The following is a 27,821-nucleotide window of genomic DNA, read 5'->3' on the forward strand; positions in this document are numbered from 1 at the left end:
GACCAACTACGCAAGCCAACCAACCAACCACAGACGGGCCAACTACGCAAGCCAACCAACCAACCACAGACGGGCCAACTACGCAAGCCAATCAACCAACCACAGACGGGCCAACTACGCAAGCCAATCAACCAACCACAGAGGGACCAACTACGCAAGCCAATCAACCAACAACAGAAGGACCAACTACGCAAGCCAATCAACCAACCACAGAGGGACCAACTACGCAAGCCAATCAACCAACAACAGACGGGCCAACTACGCAAGCCAATCAACCAACAACAGAAGGACCAACTACGCAAGGCAATCAACCAACCACAGACGGGCCAACTACGCAAGCCAATCAACCAACCACAGACGGGCCAACTACGCAAGCCAATCAACCAACCACAGAGGGACCAACTACCCAAGCCAATCAACCAACCACAGACGGGCCAACTACGCAAGCCAGTCAACCTACCACAGACGGGCCAACTACGCAAGCCAATCAACCTACCACAGACGGGCCAACTACGCAAGCCAATCAACCAACCACAGACGGGCCAACTACGCAAGCCAATCAACCTACCACAGACGGGCCAACTACGCAAGCCAATCAACCAACCACAGACGGGCCAACTACACAAGCCAATCAACCAACCACAGATGGGCCAACTACGCAAGCCAGTCAACCTACCACAGACGGGCCAACTACGCAAGCCAATCAACCTACCACAGACGGGCCAACTACGCAAGCCAATCAACCAACCACAGACGGGCCAACTACGCAAGCCAATCAACCAACCACAGACGGGCCAACTACGCAAGCCAATCAACCAACCACAGACGGGCCAACTACACAAGCCAATCAACCAACCACAGATGGGCCAACTACGCAAGCCAATCAACCTACCACAGAAGGACCAACTACGCAAGCCAATCAACCAACGACAGAAGGACCAACTACGCAAGCCAATCAACCAACCACAGAGGGGCCAACTACGCAAGCCAATCAACCAACCACAGTAGGACCAACTATGCAAGCCAATCAGCCAACCACAGACGGGCCAACTACGCAAGCCAATCAACCAACCACAGACGGGCCAACTACACAAGCCAATCAACCAACCACAGATGGGCCAACTACGCAAGCCAATCAACCAACCACAGAAGGACCAACTACGCAAGCCAATCAACCAACCACAGACGGGCCAACTACACAAGCAAATCAACCAACCACAGAAGGACCAACTACGCAAGCCAATCAACCAACCACAGACGGGCCAACTACGCAAGCCAATCAACCAACCACAGACGGGCCAACTACGCAAGCCAATCAACCAACCACAGACGGGCCAACTACGCAAGCCAATCAACCAACCACAGACGGGCCAACTACACAAGCCAATCAACCAACCACAGATGGGCCAACTACGCAAGCCAATCAACCTACCACAGAAGGACCAACTACGCAAGCCAATCAACCAACGACAGAAGGACCAACTACGCAAGCCAATCAACCAACCACAGAGGGGCCAACTACGCAAGCCAATCAACCAACCACAGTAGGACCAACTATGCAAGCCAATCAGCCAACCACAGACGGGCCAACTACGCAAGCCAATCAACCAACCACAGAAGGACCAACTACGCAAGCCAATCAACCAACCACAGACGGGCCAACTACGCAAGCCAATCAACCAACCACAGAAGGACCAACTACGCAAGCCAATCAACCAACCACAGACGGGCCAACTACACAAGCAAATCAACCAACCACAGAAGGACCAACTACGCAAGCCAATCAACCAACCACAGACGGGCCAACTACGCAAGCCAATCAACCAACCACAGAAGGACCAACTACGCAAGCCAATCAACCAACCACAGACGGGCCAACTACGCAAGCAAATCAACCAACCACAGATCTAGAGGGACCAACTACACAAGGACCAATGTCAGCCACAACAATGCAGTCATCAACACCAGGTAAACGATTATTTTGTGCATTTACCCGGTTCTCATCAACCACTTACTTGGTTGGCAATCATTGACAACCTGACCACAGAACACATCTTAGTTTTCCTGTGACTTTTCACTTTTTCATAATGGTTTGCATTCTAATTTTTCATTGAAGTAGCTTAATCCAGCATATTTCTTATATGTAGATGAAGATACTTGTGATCCCAATCCTTGTATGAATGGGGGTAGTAGCACAGATGGTTTCACGACTGATGTTTTTGCCTATTTTGAGAGTATATACACAATAGTACTTTGCAAAAGTTAGGGCAATTGCCTTTGAATTTTCTACAAACACCATGTGACATGATTTAATGCTTAGTGCTAACATCACTTTGAAATTGCCGTTGATTGGTTTTCAGGTCTGAGATCAGTCACCATTGTACTGAGTATTGTAGGAGTAAATAACACCGCTCTCAACTCCTCAGACTACACTGATCCTAACTCTGCAGCTTCTATGGAGTTGGCAGAACTGGTGGCCAGAGTGGTAAGTCACGTCAAAGTTTGGTTTTGGTAACACAAGTTAAAAGATAAAATGTCAAGTCGTTAATGCAAAATCCTCAACAGAATGCGGTTGACAGACTTGCTGGAGAGTCAAGTAAGACATCAACTTCATATTAACAAACTATTGATACCTAGTTTTTTTCTTTCCAGATTGCAAGTGTACTTGGAGAGAATGCGACAACAAGCGATGTGGAATCTGTCAGTGGTGCGATTTCATTTGGACCAGATGGTGTAGTTTTCACAGGAGATGTATTCGTCCCAGTGGATTCACCTGTAACTCCTGAAACCATCATGGAAGTCTTATCCAATCAAGCTGCTGCAGCACCCTTAACTGATGGACAGAGTACTCTGGATGTGGACCCTGCAGTTACTGCTATGGGTAAGTTACAGTCTTGCGTTGTAGGTTCACATTCCTACTGCTCTTATAGATCCATTGATTTGTTTTTGCAACATTTTGTACTTTTCTTATTCATAACGACTATCCTTCTAATTTCTTTCTGGTTCTTGGGTTCTTCTCAAAGCTGCACTGAAAAAAATAATATGTGTTGTCACTGACATCAAAGGTGTTTCTGTCCACATTTGAATCTTTAGATGAAGATAATTGTGATCCCAACCCTTGTATGAATGGAGGTAGTTGCGCGGATGGCATCAATAGCTACGTCTGCACTTGTGTAGAAGGATTTACAGGAAATGACTGTGAAACTGGTACGTTTACAAAACTGTTTTGCCGTGAAAGTTGTCAAAACATTTTGTGCCTTAAAAAAAAAAAACACTTCCAGATAGTAATTCAAAAGTCAAGCCCTTACACAACTGTTGCCTTGTGCTTGACCGGTTTGAGATAGTACTTACACAATAGCAGATTGTGAAATATTAGCAATAGCTCACTCAACAGTTCATCCCAAATTTCTACAGACATCACGTGACAAAGTTGAACGCTGATGCAAACAGGAGTTTCACGTTGCTGTTTTGATTGGATTTCAGGTCTGAGATCAGTCACCATTGTCCTGAATGTCAGAGGAGTAAATGGCACCGCCCTCATCTCCTCAGACTTCACCGATCCCAACTCTGCAGCTTCGATGGAGTTGGCGGAACTAGTGGCCAGAGTGGTAAGTCACATCAAAGATTGGTTTGGGAACACAGGTTAAAGCTATAGTCCATCATTTGCAGCCATCCGAAAAAGTAACTGGCATATTATTGTTGAAAAACATACTTGGTTGAAAGATAGTAAGTGGACTAAGCTCCCTGTGAAATTAATCTTTCTGGCAAGCTATCATTTTGAAGTAATCGACGAAAGAAGGCCTTTCCAACGGTGCATCTTAAGACGCACTGTAGGAAAATTTAAATTAATAGTTCGTTTTGTTATTCGGTGCAGCGCGTGCAAGCATTGGCACGACGAACAGGCGCGCGTGGTTGCTATAATTCGTCGGATCAGTGCGCGACATCGCGTATAGCTGCAATTCAAAACATGATTCAGCAACTTTTGATTTGAAATTGAGATCCTAGAATGCTGTTTTTCTCGGAATATACAGCTGAAGCTGAGCTGAAACTTAATCAGGTTAGTTGTTCAGTATCCTTCATTAGATTTTGAACACATTTGTTGCTTCAAACGAACAAAATGCACAAATTACAAGTGATGGACTATATCTTTAAAGATAAAATCATAAATACGTGAACCAGAATGTGGTTAGCAGACTTACTGGAGATTTTGGTAAGACACCAACTTCATATTAACAAAGCGTTGGTACCGAGTTTCTTTCTTTCTTTTTTTTGCAGATTGCAAGTGTACTTGGAGAGAATGCGACAACAAGCGATGTTGAATCTGTCAGCGGTGCAATTTCCATTGGACCAGATGGTGTAGTTTTCACAGGTGATGTATTCGTCCCAGTGGATTCGCCTGTAACTGCTGACACCATCATGGAAGTCTTATCCAATCAAGCTGCTCCAGGACCTCTAACTGATGGACAGAGTACTCTGGATGTGGACCCTGCAGTTACTGCTATGGGTAAGTTACAGTCTTGCGTTGTAGGTTCACATTCGTGCTACTCTTGGATCTGTTGATTTGTCTTTGCAACATTTTGTACTTTTCTTATTCATAACGACAATCCTTCTAATTTAATCTGTTCGTGGGTTCTTCTCAAAGCTACACTGAGAAAATTAATTGGTTTTGTCTCTAACATCAAAGGTGTTTCTGTCCACATTTGAATCTTTAGATGAAGATAATTGTGATCCCAATCCTTGTATGAATGGAGGTAGTTGCACGGATGGTGTCAATAGCTACGTCTGCACTTGTGCAGAGGGATTCACAGGAAGCGACTGTGAAATAGGTAAATATATCCTTTTCCAAGTTATTTAGTACGTGGTGTGTCCAGCCAGAAATTTCACTAAGTAGAGAGACACAGTTTTGAAAGAGGCAAAATGATGGCTATTAAAGCATTTTTCAGAAAGTGTAAATACACAACAATTGTGCACATTTGTTGAGGCATTCCTCTGTGTTCAATCTTCAGAAGCACCAGGACTTAACAGTTGGTAGCCTTTGCAGGACCTTCAAAAAACTTCGCTGCTCATGCACCCGTTCTTTTTTCATGCCTGTTTTGATTGGTTTTCAGGGCTGAGATCAGTAACCATTGTACTGAATGTCAGAGGAGTAAATGGCACTGCCCTGGTCTCATCAGACTTCGCCGATCCCAACTCTGCAGCTTCGATGGAGTTGGCGGAACTGGTGGCCAGAGTGGTAAGTCATTTCATCATTTGCTTTTCCGGAACGCGTAGATTATAGATGAAATGCCAAGACTTACATGCTAGTACCACATTACTAGCTTTATCCTCACTGATGAGGATAGACATCGACTTCAAATTGATGTGTTGACGCAAGTTTCTTGTTTTCCAGATTGCAAGTGTACTTGGAGAGAATGCCACAACTAGCGACGTTGAATCTGTTATTGGTGGGATATCTGTTGGACCAGATGGTGTAGTTTTCACAGGTGATGTATTCGTCCCAGTGGATTCGCCTGTAACTGCTGAAACCATCATGGAAGTCTTATCCAATCAAGCTGTTGCAGCACCCTTAACTGATGGACAGAGTACTCTGGATGTGGACCCTGCAGTTACTGCTATGGGTAAGTAACAGCCCATTGCCTTGTAGGTTCCGTTCTTGCTGCTCTTGGATCTGTTGATTTGTGATTGCATTATTTGTACTTTTCTTATTCATAACGACTATCCTTCTAATTTAATCTGTTCATGGGTTCATCTCAAAGCTACACTGAAAAAAGTTCATTGGTTTTGTCTCTAACATCAAAGGTGTTTCTGTCCACATTTGAATCTTTAGATGAAGATAATTGTGATCCCAACCCTTGCATGAATGGAGGTAGTTGCGTGGATGGTGTCAATAGCTACGTCTGTACTTGTGTAGAGGGATTCACAGGAAGCGACTGTGAAATAGGTAAATATATTCTTTTCCAAGTTATTGGGTACGTGGTGTGTCCAGCGAGAAATTTCACTTAGTAGAGAGACACAGTTTTGAAAGACGCAAAATGATGGCTATTAAAGCATTTTTCAGAAAGTGTAAATACAGAACAATTGTGCACATTTGTCGAGTCATTCCTCTGTGATCAATCTTCAGAAGCACCAGGACTTAACAGTTGCTATCCAATGCAGGAACTTTTCAAACTTCGCTGCTCGTGCAACCGTTCCTTTTTCATGCCTGTTTTGATTGGTTTTCAGGTTTGAGATCAGTCACCATTGTCCTGAATGTCAGAGGAGTAAATGGCACCGCCCTCATCTCCTCAGACTTCACGGATCCCAACTCTGCAGCTTCGATGGAGTTGGCAGAACTGGTGGCCAGAGTGGTAAGTCATTTCACCTTTTGCTCTTCTGGAATGCGTAGATTACAGATGAAATGCCAAGACTTAAATGCTAGTACCTCATGCTAGCGTTATCCGCACTGATGAGGATAGACATCTACTTCAAATTGATCTGTTGACACAAGTTTCTTCTTTTGCAGATTGCAAGTGTACTTGGAGAGAATGCCACAACTAGCGACGTTGAATCTGTTATTGGTGGGATATCCGTTGGACCAGATGGTGTAGTTTTCACAGGTGATGTATTCGTCCCAGTGGATTCGCCTGTAACTGCGGAAACCATCATGGAAGTCTTATCCAATCAAGCTGCTGCAGCACCCTTAACTGATGGACAGAGTACTCTGAATGTGGACCCTGCAGTTACTGCTAGGGGTAAGTTACAGTCTTGCGTTGTAGGTTCACATTCGTGCTACTCTTAGATCTGTTAATTTGTGTTTGCAACATTTTGTACTTTTCTTATTCATAACGACTATCCTTCTCATTTCTTTCTGTTCGTGGGTTCTTCTCAAAGCTACACTGAAAAAAGATCATTGGTTTTGTCTCTAACATCAAAGGTGTTTCTGTCCACATTTGAATCTTTAGATGAAGATAATTGTGATCCCAACCCTTGTATGAATGGAGGTAGTTGCACGGATGGTGTCAATAGCTACGTCTGTACTTGTGTAGAAGGATTCACTGGAAACGACTGTGAAATAGGTAAATATATTCTTTTCCAAGTTATTTGGTACGTGGTGTGTCCAGCGAGAAATTTCACTTTAATAGTAGAGAGACACAGTTTTGAAAGACGCAAAATGATGGCTATTAAAGCATTTTTCAGAAAGTGTAAATACACAACAATTGTGCACATTTGTTGAGGCATTCCTCTGTGTTCAATCTTCAGAAGCACCAGGACTTAACAGTTGGTATCCTTTGCAGGACCTTCAAAAAACTTTGCTGCTCGTGCACCCGTTCCTTTTTCATGCCTGTTTTGATTGGTTTTCAGGTCTGAGATCAGTCACCATTGTCCTGAATGTCAGAGGAGTAAATGGCACCGCCCTGGTCTCCTCAGACTTCACCGATCCCAACTCTGCAGCTTCGATGGAGTTGGCAGAACTGGTGGCCAGAGTGGTAAGTCATTTCACCTTTTGCTTTTTGGGAACACGTTGATTAAAGATGAAATGCCAAGACTTAAATGCTAGTACCTCATGCTAGCTTTATCCTCACTGAGAGACATCTACTTCAAATTGATGGGTTGACACAAGTTTCTTCTTTTCCAGATTGCAAGTGTACTTGGAGAGAATGCCACGACTAGCGACGTTGAATCTGTTATTGGTGGGATATCTGTTGGACCAGATGTTGTAGTTTTCACAGGTGATGTATTCGTCCCAGTGGATTCGCCTGTAACTGCTGAAACCATCATGGAAGTCTTATCCAATCAAGCTGCTGCAGCACCCTTAACTGATGGACAGAGTACGCTGGATGTGGACCCTGCAGTTACTGCTATGGGTAAGTTACAGTCTTGGGTTGTAGGTTCACATTCGTGCTACTCTTGGATCTGTTGATTTGTATTTGCAACATTTTGTTCTTTTCTTATTCATAAAGGCTTTCATTCAAATTTCTGGTTCTTGGGTTCTTCGCAAGGCTACATTGTTATTGGTGTTTTCTCTGACATCAAAAGGTGTTTCTGTCCACATTTGAATCTTTAGATGAAGATAATTGTGATCCCAACCCTTGTATGAATGGAGGTAGTTGCACGGATGGTGTCAACAGCTACGTCTGTACTTGTGTAGAGGGATTCACTGGAAACGACTGTGAAATAGGTAAATATATTCTTTTCCAAGTTATTTGGTACGTGGTGTGTCCAGCAAGAAATTTCACTTAGTAGAGAAACACAGTTTTGAAAGATGCAAAATGATGGCTATTAAAGCATTTTTCAGAAAGCGTAAATACACAACAATTGTGGACATTTGTTGAGGCATTCCTCTGTGTTCAATCTTCAGAAGCACCAGGACTTAACAGTTGGTATCCTTTGCAGGACCTCAAACTTCGCTGCTCGTGCAACCGTTCCTTCTTCATGCCTGTTTTGATTGGTTTTCAGGTCTGAGATCAGTAACCATTGTCCTGAATGTCAGAGGAGTAAATGGCACCGCCCTGGTCTCCTCGGACTTCACCGATCCCAACTCTGCAGCTTCGATGGAGTTGGCGGAACTGGTGGCCAGAGTGGTAAGTCATTTCACCTTTTACTTTTCCAGAACACGTAGATTACAGATGAAATGTCAAGACTTAAATGCTAGTACCTCATGCTAGCGTCATCCTCACTGATGAGGATAGACATCTTCTTCAAATTGATGTGTCGACTCAAGTTTCTTCTTTTGCAGATTGCAAGTGTACTTGGAGAGAATGCCACAACTAGCGATGTTGAATCTGTTATTGGTGGGATATTTATTGGACCAGATGGTGTAGTTTTCACAGGTGATGTATTCGTCCCAGTGGATTCGCCTGTAACTGCTGAAACCATCATGGAAGTCTTATCCAATCAAGCTGCTGCAGCACCCTTAACTGATGGACAGAGTACTCTGGATGTGGACCCTGCAGTTACTGCTATGGGTAAGTTACAGTCTTGCGTTGTAGGTTCACATTCGTGCTGCTCTTAAATCTGTTAATTTGTGTTTGCATTGTTTGTTCTTTTCTTATTCATAATGACTTTCCTTCTTATTTCTTTCTGTTCGTGGGTTCTCTTCAAAGCTACACTATAAAAGTTAATTGGTTTTGTCTCTAACATCAAAGGTGTTTCTCTCCACATTTGAATCTTTAGATGAAGATAATTGTGATCCCAACCCTTGTATGAATGGAGGTAGTTGCACGGATGGTGTCAACAGCTACGTCTGCACTTGTGCAGAGGGATTCACTGGAAACGACTGTGAAATAGGTAAATATATTCTTTTCCAAGTTATTTAGTACGTCGTGTGTCCAGCGAGAAATTTCACTCAGTAGAGAGACACAGTTTTGAAAGACGCAAAATGATGGCTATTAAAGCATTTTTCAGAAAGTGTAAATACACAACAATTGTGGACATTTGCTGAGGTATTCCTCTGTGTTCAATCTTCAGAAGCACCAGGACTTAACAGTTGGTAGCCTTTGCGGGACCTTCAAAAAACTTCGCTGCTCGTGCAACCGTTCCTTTTTCATGCCTGTTTTGATTGGTTTTCAGGTCTGAGATCAGTAACCATTGTCCTGAATGTCAGAGAAGTAAATGGCACTGTCCTCATCTCATCAGACTTCACCGATCCCAACTCTGCAGCTTCGATGGAGTTGGCAGAACTGGTGGCCAGAGTGGTAAGTCATTTCAGCATTTGCTTTTCTGGAACGCGTAGATTACAGATGAAATGTCAAGACTTAAATGCTAGTACCTCATGCTAGCGTTATCCGCACTGATGAGGATAGACATCGACTTCAAATTGATGTGTTGACGCAAGTTTCTTCTTTTCCAGATTGCAAGTGTACTTGGAGAGAATGCCACAACTAGCGACGTTGAATCTGTTATTGGTGGGATATCTGTTGGACCTGATGGTGTAGTTTTCACAGGTGATGTATTTGTTCCAGTGGATTCGCCTGTAACTGCTGAAACCATCATGGAAGTCTTATCCAATCAAGCTGCTGCAGCACCCTTAACTGATGGACAGAGTACTCTGAATGTGGACCCTGCAGTTACCGCTATGGGTAAGTTACAGTCTTGCGTTGTAGGTTCACATTCGTGCTACTCTCGGATCTGTTGATTTGTGCTTGCATTATTTGTACTTTTCTTATTCATAACGACTATCCTTCTAATTTTTTTCTGTTCGTGGGTTCTTCTCAAAGCTACAGTGAAAAAAGTTCATTGGTTTTGTCTCTAACATCAAAGGTGTTTCTGTCCACATTTAAATCTTTAGATGAAGATAATTGTGATCCCAACCCTTGCATGAATGGAGGTAGTTGCACGGATGGTGTCAACAGCTACGTCTGCACTTGTGTAGAGGGATTCACTGGAAACGACTGTGAAATAGGTAAATATATTCTTTTCCAAGTTATTGGGTACGTGGTGTGTCCAGCGAGAAATTTCACTTAGTAGAGAGACACAGTTTTGAAAGACGCAAAATGATGGCTATTAAAGCATTTTTCAGAAAGTGTAAATACAGAACAATTGTGCACATTTGTTGAGGCATTCCTCTGTGTTCAATCTTCAGAAGCACCAGTAATTAACAGTTGTTATCCTTCGCAGGACTTTTTCCAACTTTGCTGCTCGTGCAACCGTTCCTTTTTCATGCCTGTTTTGATTGGTTTTCAGGTCTGAGATCAGTAACCATTGTCCTGAATGTCAGAGGAGTAAATGGCACTGCCCTGGTCTTCTCAGACTTCACCGATCCCAACTCTGCAGCTTCGATGGAGTTGGCGGAACTGGTGGCCAGAGTGGTAAGTCATTTCACCTTTTGCTTTTCTGGAACGCGTAGATTACAGATGAAATGCCAAGACTTACACGCTAGTACCTCGTGCTAGCGTCATCCTCGCTGATGAGGATAGACATCGACTTCAAATTGATGTGTTGACACAGGTTTCTTGTTTTCCAGATTGCAAGCGTGCTTGGAGAGAATGCCACGACAAGTGATGTTGAATCGGTCAGTGGTGCGATTTCCATTGGACCAGATGGTGTAGTTTTCACAGGTGATGTATTCGTCCCAGTGGATTCGCCTGTAACTGCCGAAACCATCATGGAAGTCTTATCCAATCAAGCTGCTGCAGGACCCTTAACTGATGGACAGAGTACTCTGGATGTGGACCCTGCAGTTACTGCTATGGGTAAGTTGCAGTCTTGCGTTGCAGGTTCACATTCGTGCTACTCTTGGATCTATTGATTTGTGTTTGCAACATTTTGTTCTTTTCTTTTTCATAAAGGCTTTCATTCAAATTTCTGGTTCCTTGGTTCTTCTCAAGGCTACATTGTTATTGGTGTTTTCTCTGACATCAAAGGTGTTTCTGTCCACATTTGAATCTTTAGATGAAGATAATTGTGATCCCAACCCTTGTATGAATGGAGGTAGTTGCGCGGATGGTGTCAATAGCTACGTCTGTACTTGTGTAGAAGGATTCACAGGAAGCGACTGTGAAATAGGTAAATATATTCTTTTCCAAGTTATTTGGTACGTGGTGTGTCCAGCGAGAAATTTCACTTAGTAGAGAGACACAGTTTTGAAAGACGCAAAATGATGGCTATTAAAGCATTTTTCAGAAAGTGTAAATACATAACAATTGTGCACATTTGTTGTGGCATTCCTCTGTGTTCAATCTTCAGAAGCACCAGGACTTAACAGTTGGTATCCTTTGCAGGACCTTCAAAAAACTTCGCTGCTCGTGCAACCGTTCCTTTTTCATGCCTGTTTTGATTGGTTTTCAGGTCTGAGATCAGTAACCATTGTCCTGAATGTCAGAGGAGTAAATGGCACCGCCCTTATCTCCTCAGACTTCACCGATCCCAACTCTGCAGCTTCGATGGAGTTGGCGGAACTGGTGGCCAGAGTGGTAAGTCATTTCACTTTTTGCTTTTCCGGAACGCGTAGATTAAAGAATGAAATATCAAGACTTAAATGCTAGTACCACATTACTAGCTTTATCCTCACTGATGAGGATAGACATCGACTTCAAATTGATGTGTTGACACAAGTTTCTTCTTTTCCAGATTGCAAGTGTACTTGGAGAGAATGCCACAACTAGCGACGTTGAATCTGTTATTGGTGGGATATCTGTTGGACCAGATGGTGTAGTTTTCACAGGTGATGTATTTGTTCCAGTGGATTCGCCTGTAACTGCTGAAACCATCATGGAAGTCTTATCCAATCAAGCTGCTGCAGCACCCTTAACTGATGGACAGAGTACTCTGAATGTGGACCCTGCAGTTACCGCTATGGGTAAGTTACAGTCTTGCGTTGTAGGTTCACATTCGTGCTACTCTCGGATCTGTTGATTTGTGCTTGCATTATTTGTACTTTTCTTATTCATAACGACTATCCTTCTAATTTTTTTCTGTTCGTGGGTTCTTCTCAAAGCTACAGTGAAAAAAGTTCATTGGTTTTGTCTCTAACATCAAAGGTGTTTCTGTCCACATTTAAATCTTTAGATGAAGATAATTGTGATCCCAACCCTTGCATGAATGGAGGTAGTTGCACGGATGGTGTCAACAGCTACGTCTGCACTTGTGTAGAGGGATTCACTGGAAACGACTGTGAAATAGGTAAATATATTCTTTTCCAAGTTATTGGGTACGTGGTGTGTCCAGCGAGAAATTTCACTTAGTAGAGAGACACAGTTTTGAAAGACGCAAAATGATGGCTATTAAAGCATTTTTCAGAAAGTGTAAATACAGAACAATTGTGCACATTTGTTGAGGCATTCCTCTGTGTTCAATCTTCAGAAGCACCAGTAATTAACAGTTGTTATCCTTCGCAGGACTTTTTCCAACTTTGCTGCTCGTGCAACCGTTCCTTTTTCATGCCTGTTTTGATTGGTTTTCAGGTCTGAGATCAGTAACCATTGTCCTGAATGTCAGAGGAGTAAATGGCACTGCCCTGGTCTTCTCAGACTTCACCGATCCCAACTCTGCAGCTTCGATGGAGTTGGCGGAACTGGTGGCCAGAGTGGTAAGTCATTTCACCTTTTGCTTTTCTGGAACGCGTAGATTACAGATGAAATGCCAAGACTTACACGCTAGTACCTCGTGCTAGCGTCATCCTCGCTGATGAGGATAGACATCGACTTCAAATTGATGTGTTGACACAGGTTTCTTGTTTTCCAGATTGCAAGCGTGCTTGGAGAGAATGCCACGACAAGTGATGTTGAATCGGTCAGTGGTGCGATTTCCATTGGACCAGATGGTGTAGTTTTCACAGGTGATGTATTCGTCCCAGTGGATTCGCCTGTAACTGCCGAAACCATCATGGAAGTCTTATCCAATCAAGCTGCTGCAGGACCCTTAACTGATGGACAGAGTACTCTGGATGTGGACCCTGCAGTTACTGCTATGGGTAAGTTGCAGTCTTGCGTTGCAGGTTCACATTCGTGCTACTCTTGGATCTATTGATTTGTGTTTGCAACATTTTGTTCTTTTCTTTTTCATAAAGGCTTTCATTCAAATTTCTGGTTCCTTGGTTCTTCTCAAGGCTACATTGTTATTGGTGTTTTCTCTGACATCAAAGGTGTTTCTGTCCACATTTGAATCTTTAGATGAAGATAATTGTGATCCCAACCCTTGTATGAATGGAGGTAGTTGCGCGGATGGTGTCAATAGCTACGTCTGTACTTGTGTAGAAGGATTCACAGGAAGCGACTGTGAAATAGGTAAATATATTCTTTTCCAAGTTATTTGGTACGTGGTGTGTCCAGCGAGAAATTTCACTTAGTAGAGAGACACAGTTTTGAAAGACGCAAAATGATGGCTATTAAAGCATTTTTCAGAAAGTGTAAATACATAACAATTGTGCACATTTGTTGTGGCATTCCTCTGTGTTCAATCTTCAGAAGCACCAGGACTTAACAGTTGGTATCCTTTGCAGGACCTTCAAAAAACTTCGCTGCTCGTGCAACCGTTCCTTTTTCATGCCTGTTTTGATTGGTTTTCAGGTCTGAGATCAGTAACCATTGTCCTGAATGTCAGAGGAGTAAATGGCACCGCCCTTATCTCCTCAGACTTCACCGATCCCAACTCTGCAGCTTCGATGGAGTTGGCGGAACTGGTGGCCAGAGTGGTAAGTCATTTCACTTTTTGCTTTTCCGGAACGCGTAGATTAAAGAATGAAATATCAAGACTTAAATGCTAGTACCACATTACTAGCTTTATCCTCACTGATGAGGATAGACATCGACTTCAAATTGATGTGTTGACACAAGTTTCTTCTTTTCCAGATTGCAAGTGTACTTGGAGAGAATGCCACAACTAGCGACGTTGAATCTGTTATTGGTGGGATATCTGTTGGACCAGATGGTGTAGTTTTCACAGGTGATGTATTCGTCCCAGTGGATTCGCCTGTAACTGCTGAAACCATCATGGAAGTCTTATCCAATCAAGCTGCTGCAGCACCCTTAACTGATGGACAGAGTACTCTGGATGTGGACCCTGCAGTTACTGCTATGGGTAAGTTACAGTCTTGCGTTGTAGGTTCACATTCGTGCTGCTCTTGGATCTGTTGATTTGTGTTTGCGTTATTTGTACTTTTCTTATTCATAACGACTATCCTTCTAATTTCTTTCTGTTCGTGGTTTCTTCTCAATGCTACACTGAGAAAGTTAATTGGTTTTGTCTCTAACATCAAAGGTGTTTCTGTCCACATTTGAATCTTTAGATGAAGATAATTGTGATCCCAACCCTTGTATGAATGGAGGTAGTTGCACGGATGGTGTCAATAGCTACGTCTGTACTTGTGCAGAGGGATTCACAGGAAGCGACTGCGAAATAGGTAAATATATCCTTTTCCAAGTTATTTAGTACGTGGTGTGTCCAGCCAGAAATTTCACTAAGTAGAGAGACACAGTTTTGAAAGATGCAAAATGATGGCTATTAAAGCATTTTTGCAGAAAGTGTAAATACAGAACAATTGTGCACATTTGTTGAGGCATTCCTCTGTGTTTAATCTTCAGAAGTACCAAGACTTAACAGTTGGTATCCTTTGCAGGACCTTCAAAAAACTTCGCTGCTCGTGCACCCGTTCCTTTTTCATGCCTGTTTTGATTGGTTTTCAGGTCTCAGATCAGTCACCATTGTCCTGAATGTCAGAGGAGTAAATGGCACTGCCCTGGTCTCCTCAGACTTCACCGATCCCAACTCTGCAGCTTCGATGGAGTTGGCAGAACTGGTGGCCAGAGTGGTAAGTCATTTCACCTTTTACTTTTCCGGAACGCGTAGATTACAGATGAAATGCCAAGACTTACATGCTAGTACCTCATGCTAGCATTATCCACACTGATGAGGATAGACATCTACTTCAAATTGATGTGTTGACACAAGTTTCTTCTTTTCCAGATTGCAAGTGTACTTGGAGAGAACGCAACAACCAGTGACGTTGAATCTGTTATTGGTGGGATATCTGTTGGACCAGATGGTGTAGTTTTCACAGGTGACGTATTAGTCCCAGTGGATTCGCCTGTAACTGCTGAAACCATCATGGAAGTCTTATCCAATCAAGCTGCTGCAGCACCCTTAACTGATGGACAGAGTATTCTTGATGTGGACCCTGCAGTAACTGCAAGGGGTAAGTTGCCTCACCTAGCTCATAGTTTTTTCATCAGTATCCACTTTCAGTTGTGGCTGTCCTATGAATTTCTTGATCTGAGCTGAGTTACAATCAAAATTTGCACATCTGACGTCATTGAGAATAACTGATTTTTCTATTTCAATCGGATTGATTGTTTACATGTAGATAACTGTGATCCCAACCCTTGTATGAATGGAGGATCTTGTGAGGATGGCACCAATAGCTACGTCTGCACTTGTGTAGAGGGATTCACCGGAAACGACTGTGAAATAGGTCAGTATAAAATAGTATTTTTGCCGATTTTGACTTCCTGCCAAAAACAGAAGCCACTGCGTCCTGTGTCTAGGAGGCAGAGCCACATAACAGTTTGTTGAAGTCCATTCTCATAAACATTGACATTAATTAAACTTCATCAAGTTCAGACGTTATTAGTCCCACTAACTGGGGCGCTAGAACTCCTTTTTTTTTGACATTTGGGATGTTGGTCTGTCGTACTAGCGTCCCACTAAAGAAGTATTCTCAATGTGAGCACAGGTAGACCAGCTGTAGATTAAGCTGAGCTATTACGCCAAGCTGTGAATCACGCCAACCGTGCCTTGGGAACTGGAATTGCGTTCTAAATTCAAGACTTGAAATACATAAAACCACACACTCCTCTTCCTAATGGCAATAAAAATGGACGAACAGGTTGAATGTTTTGATCATTGTCTGTGTTGGATTCAAAGCTAAATTGTCTGATTATCCGCCTGTGACCATGTTTAATTTGTAGATATTGATGATTGTGATCCCGACCCTTGCATGAATGGGGGAGCCTGTCAGAACGGCGTGAACAGCTACACCTGTACTTGTGTAGAAGGTTTCACAGGAAGCGACTGTGAGACAGGTCAGTTGGTAGTATTTCTTGTGACTGCTGTTGTTTTGTTTTAACTGAGCGAATCAAAGAGGAATTCTTACCTTTCATGTTGACAGTGCTATGCAGGTACTGCTTAGTGGACCATCAGATGGTTGGTTGCCGTGCACTTAAATATCGATCATCCATGCATTACTCCATTACTCATTTGATGTTGATCCTGTGTGAAACTATCGGTACCCTTCTGTAAAAAAAATAACAATTGCTGGTTTCAAGGATTTAACCGATTTTGTCAACTTTTAAATTGGACATCCAACAAAAACATCTGATGAAAAAAAACTATACCTACAGTACCTTTAACCCTCGGTGTGGCCACGTGGTGATAAAATTCTCCACATTTTCCAAATATGGTCATAACTTTTTTTTCAATGGGCCAATAAGGCCAAGATTGATCCATGTAATCCTCACCCCTAATATACACCACAAGCCTGTAGACTCTCATTGGCCAGACCCTAACCACTGCAGAGTAAGGAGTGTTGAAAGACAGCAGCCCCAAGCGGCGCCTAATGCCTTTGTGCAGTAATTGGAGATCTTAAGTGGCCAACCCCTTTGTGCCGCCGATCTCTCTGTGTCAACCCCTCGATCTCTCTGTGTCAACCCCTCGTGCCGCCCAGAGCTCAGACAGGTCGTAAACAATCCAGGCCCACACAAAGGCCATGTGACCTGCCTATATCTTGTGCATGAGGGGGTTATTGACCTAGAAACAGTGTGGTGATAAAATTCTCCATGTGGTTTCACGGTGTGATTTGTTTGGTCACTCGACTCCGAGGGTTAATTGCCAAGCCAACTGCTACTTTCTTACACGCACTTGTAAAGCACTGAGCACACAGTGCTTCTAACAATTTATTGGGGAAACGCACAACACGCTGACAGGATTTTCTTTCTACCTCACAGACATCGACGATTGTAATCCAAACCCTTGCTTGAGCGGGGAAACCTGTGAAGACGGTATCAATCGTTTCACCTGCACCTGCATTCAAAGAAATTGTCAGACAGGTGAGAATTAGCAATTGTGATTTCAGCCTGCCAGGCTTTTGCTCGGCCCAGAAGGGACCTAGCCTGTCTTATCACCCATTATCCACAGAGCCCAGGTCCCCTGTATAACGTTGCAATTAAAACGAAGTGGAAAACAGTGAAGTTTCATTGTGCTTTTTTTTCTTCTAAATTATCTTGACAGATCCTTGTGTATTGAATCCTGGCCGCTGTGCAGCGACACCTGGCCAGTACTGCCTGCCAGTCCCCTTCAGTGAACTCCCTGCTAGACACAGGTGTGCCTGTCGGGAACTCGACGGATATTTCTGGGACAGTTCTGCAAACCGCTGCAGCCAAAACGGTCAGTGACAGTTGCATTATTACAGCTCATGTATATTTACAAGTGGCCCGCGCATTCTATTGGTCAACATCCCAGAAGTTCTATGGATTTATGGACTAGATCTCTGGATTGATCATAATAATAACAGGCATTTATATAACTTGTATAAACTGGGTATCATTATTATTATTTATTATAAATTAATCATTTTCTGGTAATTAAACCAAGGATTCCTCAAAAGCGCCCTAGGCACTGTAGCTCGCAAGCCTGAAGAAACCTGTGGAGAGAAGACAATGAGAAGAAGTTACAGTTTTAGAGGTGGGAGGAAAACCCTAGAAGAATATTCTGGGAAAAACCCACGGAATCAGGCAGGGGCTGAAAACCCAATCCACATATTGGCCCAGGCGGGATTCGAACCTGGGTCACAGCGGTGGAAGGCGAGGAAAGTACCGCTACGCCAACCTGACTCCCCTATCAAAGCGCTTTACAATTATTATTACCCCTGTTCAAGGGGTTAACACCCCTGAAACCTTCTCAACTCCCTGGGGAGGATACACGGCCGGAAGGCAACCATTTTGGCGCTCTTGGCCGTAATCAACCTCTCACAGTAACCAACTCTGCCCTCACAGGGGCTATACACCTGGGTGGAGAGAAGCAATGAATGACAAAGCGCCTTGCTCAAGGGAACACTCACCATAGCCCCGGGCAGCGCTCGAACCCACAACCTGCAGAAGACTGGTTGTGTCATTCTGATTAACAATTTCATAATAATTTTTTTTTTCTAGGATTCCGAGCAGTAATGATAGAAATGAATGTTGAAGGGATCAACGGGACTGCATTAGGTTTAGACGACATCAATACACCTGGGTTGTTGGCAGTGGTGGCTAAAGTGGTTAGTTAATTGCGTATTAAAGGGAATATACGTATTAAAGGGAATATACAACATTTGCAATTTGCAAGTTTATCGAAAAATAAAACTACCAAGTGTTTACGAAGTACTTTACTAGGATGTTGGTAAATGACAGTATAAAGCATCCTGTAAAATTATGGCACCTGGTGCGAAGTCATTTTCAAGAAAATAGTATTTTTGTATACAATTTCAACGGTGGTCGGCTGACCACCGTTGGAAAAACCCAACTATTTTTCAACAACTGATCCAAATTTACCATTTGTTCAGTCCAAATTTTGTTTGCTATTGGTAACATGTTCATGAACGGGTGCAGGCAGGCTAGACTGGTTCCCTCACCTTACAATTTTCCGGCATCTATAAATATTGATCTATTTCATCTTTAGGGGAGCCAGGGAACCAGACTGCTTGAACATTTTTGTTTTTCTTGGTTTTTCCAGCATTTTCGAACACAAAACTTCAAACATGTTAGTGTAACAATATTTGATCTATTATACTAAGCCCTCAAATAGTTCATTTCTGAAAATTACAGCAAAAGCCAATGATGTACATTCCCTTTAAGCCCTTCTACACCTTCCCGATTTTACCAGTTTCCCAGATCACCCCATCGATGGTAGGTTTTTTTCACCCTTGCGGTTAAAGTTACCGCACACATGCCCGATTCCTCCTAAAATCTGTCACATGATGACCAGTCACATGATGACAACCATGTGACTTTCTTTGTGAGTCTGATTGGAAAATGTTGCGTCCAGTGAAATCGGATCCAGGGAAATCAGATGCGAAAAAAACTCAAGCATGTTTGGTTTTATCCGGCCGCCCTGTATACGGTCGGATGCAGGTATCCAAAAAGTAGCTGACAAAATTATTGTCGAACATCATATTCGGTTTAAAGATAGTAATAGGACTAATAAACTCCCTGTGAAATTAGTCTTTCGGGCAAGCTGTCATTTTGAAGAAAACAATGAAGAAGGCCATTCCAACGATGCGTCTGAAGAGGCATCGTTGGAAATTTCCATTAGTAGTTAGTTTTTAATTCTACGAAGCGCATGGCTATAATTCGTCAGTTCAGTGCGCAACATTGCGTAGCTGCAATTGGCTGAATGAAAACGCTGAATTCGGGCGGAATTCAAAACATGACCTAGTAACTTTTGATTTGAAATCGAGATCCTAGAATATTGTTTTCCTCGGAATAAACTGCATTCTCTGAGCTAAAACTGCATCAAGTTAGTTTTAAGCTCCCTTCTTTAGATTTCGAGTACTTTTGTTGCACTTCAAACGAACACAATGCACAAATTACAAATGAAGGACTGTACCTTTAGCAATCCTTGAACACTTTTCAGTAGGATACTTTTACCCCATGGTATTTTGTTGGTATATAAATCTGGTCCTGTACTTCTTGTTTTGTTTTTTTAAAGATTCAATCTGAGCTGGGACTTATGCCAGCAACAAGCGACATAAACCAAGTCCATCCAGTCCAGTTGGTTGTAAGAGACGGCAGAGTGATGTTCATGGGCGTCGTCCAGGTCCCAGCAGAGTCGACCATCACCGCACGAGTCATCGAGTCGATGTTGTCGACACTGGCATCATCGAGAGCACTAACAGATGGACAGACCACACTGAATGTGGACCCTCAAGTTACTGCTATGGGTGAGTCGGGGTTGTGTTGGCTCAATGAAATCAATGTTCCAGAGGCTTTTTTTTGCACCAGTGTAAAATAACGGTTGTTTACTGAGGTAACATTTAAAGTCTTTCAGGTATTGATATATTATTATTTCTGGTAATGAAACCAAGGATTCCTCAAAAGCGCCCTTGGCACTGTAGCTCGTAAGCCTGAAGAAACCTGTAGAGAGAAGACAATGAGAAGAAGTTACAGTTTTAGAGGCGGGAGGAAAAGCCCAGAAGAATATTCTGGGGAAAACCCACGGAATCAGGCAGGGACTGAAAACCTAATCCACATATTGGCCCAGGCGGGATTCAAACCCGGGTCACAGCGGTGGAAGGCGAGGACAGTACCACTACGCCAACCTGACTCCCCACATATATCATCCTTATCTAAGTACATGCTAAGTTTCTACCCAATAAGACTTGTACTTCGGTAGATACGACTTAAAAATGCACATCAAGACGTCAAAGTGCTATGATCTGCATGGCTTTTTTTTCAACGAACAAGCCATTTTTAAGGTGGAACAACATTCGTGTGCGTGTCCCAAGCGTTCTTAAAGACAAGACATGCGCGCCTTTTGGTAATGCTTAGGTCGAAGGGGGTTCAGAGTGTGCTCGTACTACTGGAGTGCGACTCGGGCGAGACTGGCACCATGTTACTCAGAAAATGACTGCTGCCGAATTAGTGTATACAACTCCGAAAAGACAGGCTAGCACTTGAGACGCAGTGTTGTTTCATTTTCTTCCTCTACTCTCTTGTGTACCGCAGTCTCCACAACTGCTTGCCCGCCCAACTTCTGTCAGAACGGAGGGACGTGTGATGTCTCTGGCAATTATCCAGCCTTGGATTATACATGCAGGTAAGAAGTCTAGCAATAGAGTACCGAAGTGAATACGTCACGCGCACAAAATGTGTGTAAAAGACATTAGCGCGTGATTCAGCCCGTGAACCACAGGCGCGAGTACTCCATTCGTTAGCGCTACACTTTCTGGTTCTAAATGACGTCACACTTTCGGTACTCCATTGGAGTTGAACAAAAGCACACTGTACAATCCGAGCTGGTGCTTGGTATTCTCGTCATAAAACAGCATCAATTAAGTTATACGTTGTATTAGTTGCCTGGCTGTTTTAGACCTTTGTTCAATCTAGCATTGCTTCTTAAAAAGAGCGTAACGTTCACAGCAGCAGAGATGTGCCTGGTTTGTGCGGACATGTAACCCAGGCAGTCATACCTTGCATATGAAGGTCATTACGGGGTACTTATAGCTAGTCCTTGTTAGACTGTACCATACAGAAGAAAGTCGTAAGAAGAGGGGCAACAGGACAATAGAAGTACCCCGGCATAATGCGAATGTATGTGGCTGTTACTGTTTAATGTTTTTTTGCCGTGACAGGCACAGAACTGGGCCTCATGTTTGTTTATCTCAACTGTTTTTTATCTCAAATGAGTGATCAGACTCCAAACCTTACACATGTTTTTGCCGTCCAATTTCAGATGTGCCACCGCATTCACGGGCTCCAACTGCGAGTCAGTTATTCCTGTTCCTACAGAGAAACCAGTTACTTTTGCCCCAACCATGGCGCCAGGTACATGTTTATTTATATAGACACTTCGCTTCAGAGTTGTAGATAAATCACATTGTGGCAATCTTTGTGATCACATTTGAAATATTTGCGCTCTAGTTGGTGTATGCATATGGTAAAGGGTCTTTGTATATCTAAAGCATAGCAATTGGACACATGAACTAATTGTGAACACGTAAAATCTTGTCAAATTGAAACTGCATGAAGGTTTCTCTGCAGAAAATGTAAACTTTTCACACTGCAAATATGCAGTTGTATTTTAAGCATACAGATTACAGAGCCACTTGGTGACAAAACTTTGTCGTGTCTGTGCAACAAGGTCATATCTCCTAAAATGGGCCGTACGTGAAACGCAAGTTTCAGAGTGTCAAAGGTCGTAGATTACTTAAATAACCCGGATGTGCACAAAGTCAATGCACGTCGAGATACAACCTTGTTGCACGGTGCGTATTCGCGCGAGTTACGACTTTGTTGCAGAATTAAGTTGCGACCTTGTCGCACTGACGCGACGAATTGAACTTAATATGAGAAAAACACACATTTGGTAGTTTCATTGAAAAAGCTTCGTACGTGGAAGCATTTTCTTTCTAGATAAAAATGTCAACATTCCGAGCCTTATTTTCAAGATCGTTTCACTACCAATTAATGAAAGCACATTTTCTTTCGCTTGTGTTGTTTAGGTGACTCCATGTCACTGTTGACGGCTGTGCTGATTCTGCTGGCCGTGATAGCCCTGTTGCTGGTTCTGTCCTGCCTCTGTTGTTTCTTGGCCCTCCGACTACGAAGACGGCGGCGTAGGTATCCGGTGTATGAGCGGCGAGTCATGTACGCGTACTTCAATCCCGTTGCAGGGAGGACAATGAAGCGGCCCGAGTTTGTCACGCCCTACGTAGCGAGCGGCCAGGAAGCTAGAAACTACTATGACCAGAGGGTGAGTCGGAAAAATGTCTGTTGATTTTTGTTTTGGATTTGTGCCTTGGAATTGTTTCGGGGATCGAGTCCGAAGTCCCAAGCAAGTATGCTTATGACAAGAAACACCATATATGGGACTACTTTGCTTCAGTCACATTAGCAGTTCTTCCAATGGTTGTATTTTTTTTACAGTACCTGAAACCACCCAAGTGTTTTTGGAATGTGAATGGACATGTAGGCTTATAATATGTGTTGAATCATTTTCTTTCTTTCCTTTTTTGATTTTTAAAATCACCCTCAAATTTCCATCAAAAATGGACGGAAAAAGTTACCTAAGATTTTTGTCCGCCAGTTGATGGAAAATTGAGGATAATGTCAAAAACAATATAAATAATCAACTCAAATTATCTTTAGTCTTTAGTCCCTTCATGTGTTGAAATTCTTCTTTGGTGGTTTCAGGTATTTAACAAAAAATCACAATCATTGGAAAAACTGCTAACGTCACTGTAGCAGAGTGGCCGCCTTTAGTGTGTTTCTTGTCTTGAGTATTTTTTCCATTTTTTGTATTGAGTATTTTTGTCTTGAGTAATTGGCCACAGGACTGATGATTTTCTTTTCCCCGTTTGATATTGAGTCCATACATTTTTGTTTGATTTGCAGGCTTTTGAAGGGCGGTATCCAGTTGCTGGCCGCGTTGTCAAAAACCCCATCCTAGCAGAAGCATGAGTCTCTGCATCTCTACAATTCTTCGCTGTAATTAAAAGGAAATCGGTAGATCTCTTTCTTTATCAAATTTAAAATGTCCTTCTTTAACTTGATCATTTTGATGTACATCCATCGTAGAACTGTACTTTCGCCACCAGCTTAACCCTAAAAGGGCCGGGTTATTTTGACCATCTCTCAGCTGGGGGAGGGGGCGGAATCCTAAGATCTTGGCCATCGATTATCGAAAACATTTGAAACTCAGTACATGCATAGAGCAACTCTTCCTTAACATACCCAAGAAATTTCATAACTATAGGTCAAAGGGTTTTGGAATTATGGGTAATTAATTATTCATATGTACGAATGACAATTCTGCTCTGAGTACACGACGTATATCGGAAAATTCAGTTTTCACGGCGCGTAGCGCCAGAAAATTTTGCGCTACGCGGCAACCCGTGGTCCGATTTTTATGTTTTTGGTATCAAAAGATGCGCAAAGCTCGAGGCTAAAAAGTCATAACAGCTATTTATAAATTTTTTTAGAGGCTATCGTGAAAAATGTTGAGGGTTAAACTGCTTTAACTACAGCAACACTTCCAAGACAGTTTGGTATTTGTATTTATAAGTTATAAACCTAGCTGCACTTCTTTTCTATTCTGTTCTTTGTTCCGTCAAGTTTCAACTACAAGAGCCTTCACTAGCAGATTGCACATTTTGTATATTAAGGTTGAAGACTTTGTACAAATTAGAGAATATAGGATTATACAAATTGAGCAATGGGCCAAACAGCAATATACATGTACTGTGTATCTGGGCCGAATTTCATGGCTTTGCTTACCAAAGAATCCGTGCTTGCGATCACCATTTAGCGCTGTCCGCACTAGCAGAAAACTTCTGTGCTAACCCTGTAAGCACAGAATCCTTAGTTACAAAATGCACGCGTGCGCAGGATCAAAAATTCCTCGCTGACCCGTGAAATACGCTAAGCAGGGAATATTCCGCTCTAGTAAGCAGGGATTTTTCGCTGCCGGTCAGCAGAGCCAAGAAATCAGGCCCCAGTTACCCACCAACCCTAAAATTGGGGTTGACATTTGACATTTTTGAAAAACATAAAAAAAATTATAGCGTGAAGCTTGATTGAGAGCTAATGTGATTGTTGCATAATTTCGGGCTTTGCAATGACAAGCTGGAAAACATTCTTAGAGTTACAGCCAAATCTTCCTCTAAGCTGGAGAAACCTTCCTCAAAGCTGGAGAATATTGGCACAGTTTACCAGCCTCTCGTATAAATATTTATTTACTCTATATTAATAGAACCTAAACAGTAAAATGCATATTTTGCAACTTTGAGTCTAATTTTGTATATTTTTTGAGTGTGTAATTTCTTATATATTTTTTTTGGAAAAACTTAATGTAATAAATATGGTTTATTTGATTTGTGAGACTAAGTCAAGTTTAAGGCATTCTGATATGACTTCAAGTTTGATTTCATTAATGCCAAACATAGTCTTAATTAAAGTCAAACTTTGGGTTTATTGAAAAACAATATAGTCATTACATTACAGTAATATTTTTGGTGTCCAAAATGCTTTGGTCGAAAATGCTTTCTTTGTTGCTTATTGCGCCCTTATTCCTCAGGAATGGGGATGATGTAGCCCCTTCCCCAAATTTGCTAACCTTTGTGATCAATTACAAAGAAAATGCGGAATAACTAAATTTGAAAAATTAGGAGCAATTTAAAAAAAACACCCAGTTTTCTCCAATGCTGGTCGGCCGTCCAGCATTGGAAAAATACAATTTTTCTTGAAAATTTCAGCACACCAGGAGCTACGAATTTACAGGATGCTTTTGACTGTCGATACCCTAATAATCCATTATAGGTATGTCGTGATAATGAGATCGTTTCGTTTATTGATGTTTGCAAATGTTGTATCTTCCCTTTAAAGGCAGAGTGTTAAATCCAATATACATGTAAAACTTTTGTTTATCTAGACGGCAAAACTGAATATGGAGTTTGAACAATATATAAGGAGTGGTAGGTGAAATGAATTAAAACAATACATTTTAGCGCTTCAATATAACTCGCCATTTGTAAGTGCCATTTGTAAATAATAGAATCACATATTTATTTAGGTGTTAGGTTTTTTAAATTTATCTTAATTTGAGTTGGACTATAGAAACTTGACAGAGGGCGCTGTTAATTTTTTTGCGACAAGGAAAAGCATCACATGATATCAGAACAGGAGTTGTTGAAATAGCGCTCCCATCCGACAGTTACTGCGTGGTTTCTAAACGCCAATATGTTTACAAACCGCGTCGAAAGTGACAGTAGGACGTTTGTGACAAGGAAGGAGAAAAATCTCACGTGCAGTGATTTATAAAGTCCAATGCAGAGAGCTTGAGGTCTCACTTGAATAAGGCAAGGTTGTTGAAACAACAGCGAACAGAATCCGTTTGGACTGACGGATACTTTAGAATGCGATTCAGGCTGCTGTTTGGTCAAGCGTTTCGTTCAAGACAACTTGGAAGGTTCACCCGGAATCGATTTCAGCTGTTATCAGCTGTACTAAACTAAGCTGTCTAACTAAGAATGGTCGGCTATATGAACGCTGAATTTGATGGGTGGCACGCCGGGTGAATGCAGTTGAGCGCACGGTAGCTCAAAATCATTCACACAGAAAAATAGAGTCTACTAGGCATTTTCTGTCAGAAGTCAGCTCAAACTGTTGCGCTATTCGCTCAACACTCGCATCATCAGCTTGTGCAACAATCAGTGGCGTACGTGGAACTGCTATGGAGAGCACAATGAATATGTCTACCTTTGACACCCCTGAGTTAACAACGGTTCATAAGATCACAACTACCAATGAAGCGGCTACATCTGCCTCCCAGTCGACCATTGCTCCCTTCTTTCTTGACGTCTGGTTAGACTGGCTGAAAGAGGAGACCTGGCGGATTCCCGTGGTGGGTGGACTAACGCTGGCCTTGCTGGTCCTGGTGGTTCTTTTGACCGCAGTATGCTGCGTTCGACGGCGGAGATCCCGGCGGAAGCGGCACACTGTCACCCAACCGGGGAGCTTCGCGGGAACCCCGCCGGGAATCTTCCTCTCTTCCCCGGTCGATGATGACGACGATGGCGATCAGATTGCCGAGAACATCGAGACAACAGCACCAGGAGAGCGGACGGAAGACGATCGCCTGCCAGACTCTCCCGTGGTTGAATCAAAAACGTTTAAGCCAGTCAATCATCCTAAGCCGTTGCCAGCCGTGCCATCAGGGGCAGCGCCGCAAGCCGAGTCGACTCCGGGCACCTGTGAGGACAAGGGAGGGTCGATGAAGCTCAACCAAGGAGGGGAGGAGTTCGTCTACTCTTCCAGGGCCAAGTCCAAGTGGAACACGCCCAAGTTCGGCCCCCGCCCGATGCCGCCGCCCAAGAAGACGCAACGTAAGAAGGACTCTCTCAAACGGTCAAGACACAACCGCGGGCTTGCCTACGCTGAAGTTGAACTCGGCCCAGCTGTCCAAGTGAACGAAGAGGTTATCTCGACACAAGAACCGACCCTGTACGCCAAAATTGCCGGGACCTTTCAACTGTTTACAAAATGAGGTGCCCTTTTTATTTTAAAGTCTTAACAGAGTCGCAGGCCTTTTTATGGCTAGAGATTCGACAAATGGCACTTTTCATATTTTCAACTCTGTGTTCTTAACGCTATTGACAATTCCATTGAACTAACCTAGGCTAGTAATTATCTCATAACAAAATATTTTCCAAATTTTTGGACAAAAAAATTACCTCATGTAGCATCTCTCTATTTATATAGGTCGGCTTTGAGTCATGATACATAACGGCGCCCTCTTTTGTCAGAAATCAGGAAATGGCAGGCACTGATGTTTTTTTTTAGCTCTTAATAAAAACAAAAATGTATTAAGTATTTAGAAATTGCAATATACAAGTTAACAAAAGAAGACCACAGCTTTTAAAATGGTAATAATTATTTGGACACTTTCAATAATCGAACACAGACTGACGTGTTAGAAAGCATACATCAGCATGGCATCATGCATTAAATACACTTTTGACGTATTTTTTTCTGTTCGGTTTTTAGTTCAATGCTACTAAGTATGACACAAAAAGGTATTGAAACTCGTTTATTGTAAAAAAAAACAAAAACAGAAATGTAAAAAGGCAAACTGGTAATACCGAAGAAACGTTTGTA

At 42.6% G+C, this 27,821-nt stretch overlaps 1 protein-coding gene across 7 annotated transcripts; it reads left to right on the forward strand.

Annotated features, from left to right (window-relative positions):
• Positions 1 to 1,418: 1,418 nt before the first annotated feature.
• Positions 1,419 to 25,666, forward strand: LOC119724193 (neurogenic locus notch homolog protein 1-like). 7 transcript variants are annotated; one of them, XM_038195131.1, is made up of 46 exons: positions 1,419 to 1,968; positions 2,361 to 2,485; positions 2,653 to 2,881; positions 3,094 to 3,207; positions 3,484 to 3,608; positions 4,276 to 4,504; positions 4,713 to 4,826; positions 5,109 to 5,233; positions 5,390 to 5,618; positions 5,828 to 5,941; positions 6,223 to 6,347; positions 6,503 to 6,731; positions 6,942 to 7,055; positions 7,342 to 7,466; positions 7,616 to 7,844; positions 8,045 to 8,158; positions 8,437 to 8,561; positions 8,717 to 8,945; positions 9,154 to 9,267; positions 9,550 to 9,674; positions 9,830 to 10,058; positions 10,268 to 10,381; positions 10,663 to 10,787; positions 10,943 to 11,171; positions 11,371 to 11,484; positions 11,767 to 11,891; positions 12,049 to 12,277; positions 12,487 to 12,600; positions 12,882 to 13,006; positions 13,162 to 13,390; positions 13,590 to 13,703; positions 13,986 to 14,110; positions 14,268 to 14,496; positions 14,705 to 14,818; positions 15,102 to 15,226; positions 15,382 to 15,610; positions 15,779 to 15,886; positions 16,383 to 16,496; positions 17,418 to 17,519; positions 17,701 to 17,856; positions 18,621 to 18,727; positions 20,158 to 20,389; positions 21,174 to 21,264; positions 21,901 to 21,992; positions 22,670 to 22,920; positions 23,562 to 25,666. In XM_038195131.1, exons 1-46 carry the CDS (start codon positions 1,557 to 1,559, stop codon positions 23,625 to 23,627), a joined length of 7,233 nt encoding a protein of 2,410 aa, XP_038051059.1. In that variant the 5' UTR covers positions 1,419 to 1,556; the 3' UTR covers positions 23,628 to 25,666. The 7 variants fall into 7 exon arrangements, with proteins under 7 accessions (XP_038051059.1, XP_038051060.1, XP_038051061.1 ...); XM_038195132.1 differs by lacking the exons at positions 6,223 to 6,347; positions 6,503 to 6,731; positions 6,942 to 7,055; XM_038195133.1 differs by lacking the exons at positions 5,828 to 5,941; positions 6,223 to 6,347; positions 6,503 to 6,731.
• The last annotated feature ends 2,155 nt before the right edge of the window (positions 25,667 to 27,821 follow it).

This window comes from Patiria miniata, unplaced genomic scaffold (assembly GCF_015706575.1).
Source record: "Patiria miniata isolate m_02_andy unplaced genomic scaffold, ASM1570657v1 HiC_scaffold_18, whole genome shotgun sequence".
NCBI classification, from domain to species: domain Eukaryota; kingdom Metazoa; phylum Echinodermata; class Asteroidea; order Valvatida; family Asterinidae; genus Patiria; species Patiria miniata.